General features: G+C 36.4%; 3 protein-coding genes across 3 annotated transcripts; all 3 read right to left on the reverse strand.

The window, feature by feature from the left end:
* Positions 1–64: 64 nt before the first annotated feature.
* LOC127246730 (tryptophan aminotransferase-related protein 4-like) lies at positions 65–2,044 on the reverse strand. The gene is made up of 4 exons (XM_051268257.1): positions 1,666–2,044; positions 1,244–1,547; positions 857–1,140; positions 65–769 (listed from the first exon to the last, which is right to left on the reverse strand). Exons 1-4 carry the CDS (start codon positions 1,932–1,934, stop codon positions 268–270), a joined length of 1,359 nt encoding a protein of 452 aa, XP_051124214.1. The 5' UTR covers positions 1,935–2,044; the 3' UTR covers positions 65–267.
* Positions 2,045–3,273: 1,229 nt separating this feature from the next.
* Positions 3,274–5,432, reverse strand: LOC127246277 (tryptophan aminotransferase-related protein 4-like). The gene is made up of 4 exons (XM_051267543.1): positions 5,043–5,432; positions 4,607–4,910; positions 4,219–4,502; positions 3,274–4,122 (listed from the first exon to the last, which is right to left on the reverse strand). The coding sequence occupies exons 1-4, from the start codon at positions 5,318–5,320 to the stop codon at positions 3,618–3,620; spliced, it is 1,371 nt and encodes a 456-aa protein (XP_051123500.1). The 5' UTR covers positions 5,321–5,432; the 3' UTR covers positions 3,274–3,617.
* A 1,803-nt stretch (positions 5,433–7,235) lies between these two features.
* On the reverse strand, positions 7,236–9,503 carry LOC127246950 (tryptophan aminotransferase-related protein 4-like). Its single transcript, XM_051268625.1, has 5 exons — positions 9,138–9,503; positions 8,711–9,026; positions 8,213–8,487; positions 7,849–8,132; positions 7,236–7,662 (listed from the first exon to the last, which is right to left on the reverse strand). Exons 1-5 carry the CDS (start codon positions 9,443–9,445, stop codon positions 7,385–7,387), a joined length of 1,461 nt encoding a protein of 486 aa, XP_051124582.1. The 5' UTR covers positions 9,446–9,503; the 3' UTR covers positions 7,236–7,384.
* Positions 9,504–10,341: the final 838 nt, after the last annotated feature.

Below are 10,341 nucleotides of genomic sequence, written 5' to 3' on the forward strand. Positions count from 1 at the left end.
TCTTTTATTTTTATTTTATATTATTATATAAAAAATTAATTTTATATTAAATAACACCTATTTATATTAATATTAGGTCATATATATAACTGTTACAATTCAATATTTTTAGTAGAATATTTAAATCACAGCTCAAAATAACAAACTAGTGTGTTTCAACATGATAAGTAAGCACTATAACATTAATCCCTGTTAACTGACATTAACAAGGAACATTTTTTCACCTTATTGGAATCACTTTAATGGAGGATTGTCGGAGAGAGAGAGTCACATGGAATCTGCTCGACCACTTTGTTCTTGAGAAACAAGGATCGATAATCGACGAAGCAACAGATCGAAGTCATCTTGGCTCTTCAGAAGGCTGAGACGTACGTAACGATCTTCCGATCCGAAGACGCTCCCTTCTCGGCCGACGATGTTTCCTGCCCGGAGGACCGCTGAGCAGTCTTTGTCTTCTTCCCTCTCGCATTTCACCCACGCATACGCCGGCGATGGTCCCCTGACTCGCTCGAAGAACCTGCAGAACCGCGGAGGAATTTCCTGGATGCTAAAACGCTTCGACGACGATATGATCTTCCCAAGTTTCTCCCACCGATCGCTCAATGTTTCGTAGGCAAACCGGAAGATTTGCTTTCCGTCGCCTTGCCGGAGAATGGCTTTGATGAGTTGCAGAGCTCTGAGCTGAGTTTCCTTGGAGGTTCCCATTTCTGCAATCTCGATGTAACGCTGCATATTCGCCGAGACCTGCTTGTCCCTCACTAAAGCCCACCTGACGAACAGTTGCCGTGCAGTTTGTTATTTGAGGAAAATTGGGAGAGATGAAGATGTGATGGATCGATTATTTTATTTTGTTTACCCTAAGCGGCTTCCAGCGTGTCCTGTGACCTTGGACATGGTGAAGAGCATCAGATCTTCGTCGGCCGGAGCTGGAATTGCGGTGTAGTGAGGCCAATAGTAGGCACGATCGTACACCACCTTCACATTAGGTCCTGTAAGAACTCCGTTCATCAACTGCGCATCCGGATTGTTCGGCGAAGTCACGACCTCGATGAGATCGCCGGAGGCGTTGTTCAGCGACGACGCCTCGCCGCCGAACTTGAACCTAGCAGTTTGGAAGTAGTCTGTCTGCATCTGATAAAGCTGTGTGTACGCACCTCAAAATCTAGGTCAATCTCATCAGTTTAATACTTCAGCAGCAATCAGAGAGAGTTTTAGCTATTGAGGAATGAATTAGGATGATTACCGAATAGTAAGGGGCGGTGGTGACGACCTGTGCAGGGGAGGAGAGATTGTCGCGGATGGAAAGTGCGAAAACTGCAGCGGAGAAGAGCTGAGTTGATCCGGTGCCGATGACGATGTGCTTGTTGCGAACGACGGCGTTTTTGGCGATGGAATGGAGGCGGCGAATGTGTAGGTCGAGCTGAGGGGAAATGAAGGAATGATCTGGAAAAACATAGCTCATTCTATGCCATCCTGCTATCACAACTGCACTGTTCTCTGCATTTTGATTTTTCATCCAGAACGGCTCCAAATACATCGGATCTCCACTGCAAATCACCATCACCATCAATCCATCATACACATAATATATCATTCAATATATGAAGATTGAAGCAGTGAGAGTGAAACCGAAACTAATATGATCAGATATAAGAGTAGACCGACCTATCTGCATCAGCAACACAGTGATTTGTGAAATTGAAGAAAGAGCAACGAGGACCTTCGTAGCACTGGTTGCACTCACAGACAGGAGGACCTGATCCATCTCCATCTAAATAAGCTCTTCCATGGCCAGAGCAGTTAATTGCAGCAACAGCTTCCGCTTCTTCTGCAGCTCGTCTGCTCCACCTATGATTCCGATTCTGATGCGTAACTAGAAAAATGTTGAGAGCAACTGAAGTTACGAGGCACAACCAAAAAATCGTTACCCTCATATCTAACTGCCTCACTTCGCTTTAAATTAAGAGATTCGATCGAGGTTGAAGGCAATACATAATACGATTAACTTAATTAATTAATATGCCTCAGAAGTATCTTCCACAAGAAATACTACTAATCCCATAAATAAATACTATTAATTCATATATATATATATATATAACTAAGCATGTAAATTAAAAATTGCAAATTGCAATTGCGAAATACTACAAATCAAAGTATTGTGGGAGACAAATTACGTAGCTATCAGCCGCCTTGACTCGGAGCATTCAAACTCCAAGTGCTACTCCTCGACACTTCATTATTGTATTTTTATTTATTTATTTTATGATGGATTAATTAACTAGGAGTTGGTCTTTGTTTAATTATATTTTACACTGCCGTTCAAAGTTTGTTTTCATTGTTTGAAATAACCTTTTTTGTCCTCTGACTTGTACATTTTTTTTTTTTTTTTTGATCTTTTTTTCCCCTTACCAATATTTCACGGAAGTAATTTGATAAAGTGTATGAACAAAAATATCCTTACAAGTATAAAATTCACACTTTATGTATTAAATTAAAGAGTGACATTATTATAATTTTTTAATGAAAAATTAAAATATTTTATTGTTTGTACATGAATTATATTTACTAAATTAAAATTTTGATATATTGATGGGAGACAGTTCAAAATAACAAAATAAATACATTGATATGAGACAAAAATACTTAATCCATTCTTTTATTAATAATAAACATATTCTATAATTCAAAACATCTACAAACAAAAACAATAGAGACGCTCTCCCATTTGATAAGTATATAGATTATATCATTTGTAAAAAATGACCTGATAATGTAGAAATAGATTCGTTATATAAAAAATGACCTGTTAATGTAGAGATAGATTCGTTATAATGGAATTATTAGTCCAAATATAGATACTCTTTATATTTCATTTGTGTTCAATAGTTCATTCTATGTGATTACTTTCACCCATTATTTTTGTTTATTAAAATATTATCGCATATAGGGTTTGTTTTTTGGGTTTGGTTTGAGATATTAAATTAATATTTGACTAAATATTTTGATAAAAAAATGTATTTTTGAGAGTTTTTTAGCCATAAAAAATAATTTAATGTGTTCTTTTAATAAACTTTAACAAATTTATATTATTCATAAAAAATTCTTTTTTGAAAAATATGAAATAAAATATTTATTTTTTATTTTATATATTATACTAAAAGTTAAATTTACATTTAAAATATCAAATAAATATATATTCATATTTTATTGTACAATAATTTTAATTTAAAATTTTTATTATTTAAATATAAAGCAAAGCAAAACCGACAAAATTCCAACCTCGTTAAATATCAGAGGCTTTGGCGAACACCTTGTGCATGATCTGGCAGTGATGTTATCCGATGGGCCTTACTTGGGCCCAACATATTGGCTTTGAGTGTTAGTCTTCCAAGTCATCTAGCGGATCAAGCCTACATGGCCAAGTATGAGCTCAATGAAATAAATTCAGGCCCAAGCCCAAGTTCGGGTCTTAATAATTAATATATACCTTCTTTATTTTAAGACCCATTAACCTTACAAAAAAAAAAGACGCTAATATGGAGTAAATGACATTTCAAAGCCAACGAATCATTGGCTGAGATAAAGGAGGATTGTGGTTTGTGAGTGAGTGAGAGTCACATGGAATCTGCTCGGCTCCCTCCTTGTTCTTGAGAAACAAGGATCGATAATCGACGAAGCAGCAAGTCGAAGTCATCCTGGATCTTCAGAAGGCTGAGGCGTACGTAACGATCGTCGGATCCGAAGAGGCTACCTGCTCGGCCGACGATATTTGCTGCGCGGAGGACCGCACAACAGTCTCTGTCTTCTTCCCTCTCGCATTTCACCCACGCATACGCCGGCGACGCTTCCCTCACTCGGTCGGAGAAGATGCAGAACTGCGGAGGGATTTGTTGGATGCTAAAACGCTTCGACGACGACATGATTTTACCTAGCTTTTCCCACCGATTGCTCATTGTCTCGTAGGCAAATCGAAATATTTGCTTTCCGTCACCTTGCCGGAGAAAGGATTTGATGAGTTGCAGAGCTCTGAGTTGAGTTTCCTTTGAGCTTCCTATCTCCGCAAGTTTGATGTACTGCTTCATATTCTCCGAGACCTGCTTGTCCTTCACTATAGCCCACCTGTCGAACAGTTTTCGTGCAATTTGTTATTTGAGGAAAATTGGGAGAGATGAAGATGTGATGTGAATGTGAGGGATCGATTATTGATTTGTTTACCCTAAGCGGCTTCCGGCGTGTCCCGTGACCTTGGACAAGGTGAAGAGCATCAGATCTTCGTCGGCCGGAGCTGGAATCGCGGTGTAATGAGGCCAATAGTAGGCACGATCGTACACCGCCTTCACATTAGGTCCAGTAAGAACTCTGTTCATCAATTGCGCATCTGGATTGTTCGGCGAAGTAACGACCTCGATTACATCGCCGGAGGCTTTGTTCAGCGACGACGCCTCGCCGCCGAACTCGAATCGAGCAGTTCGGAAGTAGTCTGTTTGTGTCTCGTATACCTTATGAGCTCAATTTGGCGCCGGTGATCATCAGTTAGTTAGTTACTGAAAATGACGAGGAGAGACAGTTTGACGTAATGGAAAAGAAAGGATGGTTTGATTACCGGATAGTAAGGGGCGGTGGCGACGACCTGTGCAGGGGAGGAGAGATTGTCGCGGATGGAAAGTGCAAAAACTGCAGCGGAGATGAGCTGAGTGGATCCGGTGCCGAGGACGATGTGCTTGCTGTGGACGACGGCGTTATTGACGAGAGAATGGAGGCGGCGAATGTGGAGGACGAGCTGAGGGGAAATGTAGGATAGATCTTGAAAAAAGTAGCTCATTCTATGCCATCCTGCTATCACCACTGCACTGCTCTCTGCATTTTGCTTTCGCATCCAGAACGGCTCCAAATACATCGGATCTCCACTGCACATCGCCATCACTATCAGCATTACCATCACCGTGGTGCGCATTACAAAATCATTCAGTACATACATCAATTATGAAGATTAACTGAAGCAGCGAGTGAGAGATAGCGAATCAACTGATAAGACCGACCTATATGCATCAACAACACAGCGATGGCTGAAATTGAGGAAGGAGCAGTGAGGACCTTCGTAGCACTGGTTGCACTCACAGACAGGACCATCTCCATCTAAATAAGCTCTTCCATGGCCAGAACAGTTGAATGCAGCAACAGCCTCCGCTTCTTCTGCAGCTCGTCTACTCCAGCCATGCTTCTGCTCATGATTCCGATTCTGATATGCGAGTAGAAAGACGTTGAGAGCAACTGAAGTTAGAAAGCACAACCATAACATCATCATCCTCATCCTCATCCTCACAAACTCTCCCTATCTCTTTCCGGCAATAAATGATACTCTTTAAGTTGTGTTGCGTCTGGTTAAATCCCCAGGGGGTTAACCGTACCAGCGGCATGGCCAAAGTCGTTTGTCGTCTGTCAGATATTTTGTCATTTTCTATTGGTGCAGTGCAGTTCAATGATTTCACAGAATTGTTTTGATAGAGCATGCAATTCCAAATAAATTTAATTTCAGGTGTTTTTAACACTCTTCATCATCGAGTAATTTATTGTTATCATAACAACAACTTAATTATAAATTGTCAGAGGAAAATCGATCCAGAACAAGCTATAGCTCTAATCCAAATAACGATCATTGTATTGTATATATATAAATATTCATATAATGAATGATGCATGCAAATTGCAATTGCGACCAGCAGCCTTGACTCGGTATCATTCAAACTCACGTGCTATTCCTCAACACGTTTTTTTTTTTTTTTTTTAATACTATATACTACCTCTACTCTTGTTCTAAAAATTTTATTTATTTATTTATTTTTTATTTTTATGTATTAATGTAATTATTATATCAAAACGTAATAAAAATTAATAAAAAATTGCATAAGTACTTACATAATGTCGTGTAATAATAGAAAGATATTTGTAAAAAAATTTATAGAATAGTTTTAATATCAAGTATAATGACATAATAATAGAAGGATATTTGTAAAAAAATTTATAGAATAGTTTTAATATCAAGTATAATGACATAAAAGAGATCTTAGAAGTAGACGTAAGAAATATTATCTTCTTACTTATTGTTGACTAATATAGGTTGTGTTGTTTTTGTGATTTCATTTTTATCTTTTTACAATTCAATCTTTACGTTTATTAAGTAACATATATTTTACAAAAATATTAAATAAATTATATATAATAAAATTATTTACTATACAAAAGACAAATTGTGAGGTAATTTTGATAAGAAGATGGAATATCATATAGCATTAAAAAAATATGAATTTTTTTTTCTTCTGGTAGATTTTTACTATCAATTTGTTTAATGCTTTAGAGTTAGTTTTTTTTTTTTTTTTTTTTTTTTTTTTTTTTTTCTTAAGTTAATATTTTATATATATATATAAATAATACTAAAAGAATAAATTTACTTTTCCATTTCAACATATTTTTTTTTTACTATAAATGACAACAAATACATATCACATTAAATTTTATGCCAAAAAGTAAAACTATATAGGATTTGTTTTGTTGTGTTTAAAAATTGGTTTGAAATTTATTTAAATATTATTTTAATGTGATATTTTGTGATAAAATACATTATATTTTTATTAAAAAGTGTGTCGAGTGAATAATATTGATGGGAGTTTAAAATTGTTAAAAATCAAGCTCATATTACTTTATTATTATTAATTGATAACTTTGATATGACTAATTATAAAATAATAAATAAAACAAATTATTAAAATATATCATATAAATTTATTAGTTAACCTTAAAAGTTACTATATATAACCAATAATAAGTTTAAAATTATAAATCAATTTTAAAAATATTAATATATTTATAAAAATTAATAAACATAGTGCATTTATATTTTAAATTTACATTTTTATTTACAGCATTCAATTTTTTTTTATTTTTATTTTTAATAAAAACATCCTAAAAATTTCATACTAATAATCATGAATTCTGATGAAACATAATCCAAAGCACAAAAAGCTTTAGTACCTTTCAACATACCCGGCTAAGGCTAAAATCCAGAACAACAAGTTAGAAGCAAAAACAAGGCACCTTTATATGTCAATATTCTTGATTATAACTTTGAAAATACTTTTCATATAATAATTTACATTTTAAAAAAATAATTCAATATAATATTTGTTTATTAAAATTAATTTATTTCTTATTAAAAATACTTGAAACTTGAAATATAAGTAAACAGGCCGGCTATTTATTAATTTCATTACAATACAAAGCTTGATGAACCCATCCGAGTTTCGACCGGCTAGCAACTCCGATGAATTCCTAAAAAGACCGGCCGGTGAACCGTGCTTCCGATGGTACGGAACCGGTGAGCATTTCAACGGACAGCCGCAAGGCCGGCCCTAGTAAACGGAACCATCGGGATTCGATCATTTAGCGCCGCCTTCGCCTTGGCGCTATTTTTTTTGTCATAGACTAGTTGGTTGAGGCGTGAAATCATAATATTGAAGTCGTCATCCCTCATCAAAAGGTTTAGGCGAACATAATGGCTATCGGCATTAAATTCCACGCCCCCCCGGCCTATGATATTCTCCGTTTCAAGGACTTTTTCGCAATCTACCTCCTCTTCCCTCTCGCATTTCAACCACACATAAGCTACGAATGTAAACGTAAAGATTTGAGTTTAACGCATGTAAAAACGAAAAGCAAGTGTGACATTGAATATGTTATAACATGTAAATGACGGTCTCACTTAAAAACTTAACTATTAAGGATTATAATTTATTTATTTATCTACCAGCAGAAGTCCTTGTGCAATTAAGTAAATTGAAATCATTGTACCTGGAGATGAATCCCGAACTCGATTGAAATAGGTGCAATAGAGGGGTGGAAGGTGTTGGATGCTAAAGCGATTGGACAAAGATATAACTTCGTTTACAATGCGCCAACGGTAGCTCATCTTTGCGTAGGCGTGCTCAAAAAGCTCGGCGACGTCGTTTCCTTGAAGAATTGTTTCGATGACCTTGAGTGCCCGCAATTGAACCTCCCTCGGAACTCCCATCCCGGCTAATTCAATGAAGTTGGTCATCGTTGCGTACACATCCTCGTCTCTCACAAACGCCCATCTGTCCAAATGAATAGTGATCAACACAAGAAAAATCCAAAAAATAATTGTTTGATAGTAATGGATGAGGCTTTTAGTCACCCGAATCGGCTTCCGGCATGACCGGTGAACTTAGACATCGTAAAGAGCATGACATCTTCATCTACCGGACCAGGGATCGCGGTGTAGTGTGGCCAATAATAGGCCAAATCATGGATAGTTTTCCCTTGTAACACCGGCCCGCGAAGACTGCCGTCCGGGTTATTCGGCGAGGTCACAAATTCGATGACGCGATCTCCGTCGGCGGAAGCATTGGACACATCTCCGGCGAACTCGAAGATCCCGTTCTGGAAGAACTCCGTTTGCCTCCTGTAATACTACAAAGACACCATACACAATACTTTGAACCATATTTTATAAGTTCATCGTACATGCACCAAATTTTATTTTATATATAAAAAAAATCCGTAAATTTGGTGTATATATTGGTATACCAAAATTTTCGATCGGGTATGATAAACCCTATAGATCGATATTTTTGTAGAGTAATAATTAATCATTAATTCAGTAAGAGTTTTGGAGTTCAAATTCGGGTCAAACCGGGTAGAAAGGGGAGGCGGCCACCACTTTGGTCGGCGCCGGCGCCGGCGCCGGCGACGATGAGTTGAACTTGACGGCAAGTGCATAGGTTGCGGCATTAAGAAGCTGCGTAGATCCAAGGCCAAACACGATCCGTTTCCCGTCGATGATTGCATTTTTCGACACGGTATGCAATTGACGAATCCGATTCTCGAGCTGTTCCGAGATGTAGCTGCCGTCGGGATAGTCGTAGCTCATTCTGTGCCAGCTCGAAATCACGACGGCGGCCGCGGCGGCGTGATCTTCCCAGAATGGCTCCAAATACAGAGGATCCCCACTGATTCATATCCAAAAGCACAAACACAACCGATTAACGTACGTAATTTCAATATTAATTTTAATTTTCAAATTAAGACAATGATTTTAAAATTAGGGTTAGGGTTTCAACATTTGGGCCTCGAGCGGACAGTGGGGAGAAAATTGGGAGCAGTCGGGGCCGCTGTAGCAGGAGTTGCACTCGCAAATGGGAGTTTTTTGGTCGCTGCTAAGGACTCCATCGACGTAAGCTCTTCCATGGCCTGAGCAGGCAATGGCAGCCACGGCTTCGGCTTCTTTGGCGGCTCCTTGGCTCCAGTTCGGCGTGGCTGATATTGATAAGTATGGGTTGATGAAGAAGAAGAGATTGAGGCCGAGTGAAGCTAACAATAAGAACAGCGTGCAGAAGAATAAGCCGAGCCCTATCCAAGCCGGCTTCATGCTTGCTTCTTGTTTGTTTGACGACGAGCTATAGCTAGCTACCGTTGGTAGACAATAGACATGCACGAATATATATATAATACTACTACTACTTAAATTTAAAAATAATTTGAAAATAATATTAAATCCATTGTTCCGCTCGAAAATTATTTGTATATAAATAATGTCTATTTCTAATAGTTCAAACTTATAACTTGTGACCTTATCATCTAAATATATTTTAATGAGAATCTTTTTGTTTGTAGGTAATAAATTTAAGGATTGTTGTAAATATAGGATGGCATTAATGAATGGTATTGGTGTAAATGATACTACTTCTTTGTATGTAATAATATTAATGTAAATTAACAATAGTGTTGTAGAATTGTACTTTCTGTATGCAATGGTATTAATGTAATTGTATTACTATAAATAATGATTATTATTATGATTTTGTATGTAACACCCATAAATGTAATGTATTCACTAAGTTTAAAGATATTTGTAATGTAATAACAGATTCATAATTTTACTAAACAATTATGGGTGTGTTTATTGTGTGAAATGATTTCAAGGGATTTTTGTACATTAAATATATAGAGAATTGTATAGGTAATATAAAAATAATAAAATTTTGTAATATATTACTCCCTTCGTCCGGGTTACGGTGTCCCCTTACTGTACACACGAGAATTTAGAAGGAGTATAATTAGTAAATAATTAAAAATGTATTAGTGAAAATAATAATCGTATAATAAAAATAAATTTAGATTAAAATAACTAATTTGTCTAATTAAAATTAAAAAATTAAAAATAAGATTAAAGTGTATAATTTTTTTTTTTTTTTAAAGTGACAGAATTATGTGTATTTATTATTTTATTTTATTTTTTTTTTACAAAAACAACACACTATAAGA

The sequence above is a fragment of the Andrographis paniculata genome, unplaced genomic scaffold (genome assembly GCF_009805555.1).
Source record: "Andrographis paniculata isolate CXL003 unplaced genomic scaffold, ASM980555v1 Contig30END, whole genome shotgun sequence".
NCBI lineage: Eukaryota > Viridiplantae > Streptophyta > Magnoliopsida > Lamiales > Acanthaceae > Andrographis > Andrographis paniculata.

What these genes read in the sequence shown, in the direction of transcription:
- LOC127246277 (XM_051267543.1), bottom strand. Translation starts at nt 5,320, where the DNA reads ATGAGGATGAGGATGATGATGTTATGGTTGTGCTTTCTAACTTCAGTT. An exon ending in CCACCGCCCCTTACTATCCG is followed by an intron (nt 4,503 to 4,606) that starts GTAATCAAACCA and finishes TGAGCTCATAAG; the next exon opens with GTATACGAGACACAAACAGA. An exon ending in CACGCCGGAAGCCGCTTAGG is followed by an intron (nt 4,123 to 4,218) that starts GTAAACAAATCA and finishes ACTGTTCGACAG; the next exon opens with GTGGGCTATAGTGAAGGACA.
- LOC127246730 (XM_051268257.1), bottom strand. Translation starts at nt 1,934, where the DNA reads ATGAGGGTAACGATTTTTTGGTTGTGCCTCGTAACTTCAGTTGCTCTC. An exon ending in CCACCGCCCCTTACTATTCG is followed by an intron (nt 1,141 to 1,243) that starts GTAATCATCCTA and finishes GCGTACACACAG; the next exon opens with CTTTATCAGATGCAGACAGA. An exon ending in CACGCTGGAAGCCGCTTAGG is followed by an intron (nt 770 to 856) that starts GTAAACAAAATA and finishes ACTGTTCGTCAG; the next exon opens with GTGGGCTTTAGTGAGGGACA.
- LOC127246950 (XM_051268625.1), bottom strand. Translation starts at nt 9,445, where the DNA reads ATGAAGCCGGCTTGGATAGGGCTCGGCTTATTCTTCTGCACGCTGTTC. An exon ending in TGTCCGCTCGAGGCCCAAAT is followed by an intron (nt 9,027 to 9,137) that starts GTTGAAACCCTA and finishes GATATGAATCAG; the next exon opens with TGGGGATCCTCTGTATTTGG. An exon ending in AGTTCGGGATTCATCTCCAG is followed by an intron (nt 7,663 to 7,848) that starts GTACAATGATTT and finishes TTACATTCGTAG; the next exon opens with CTTATGTGTGGTTGAAATGC.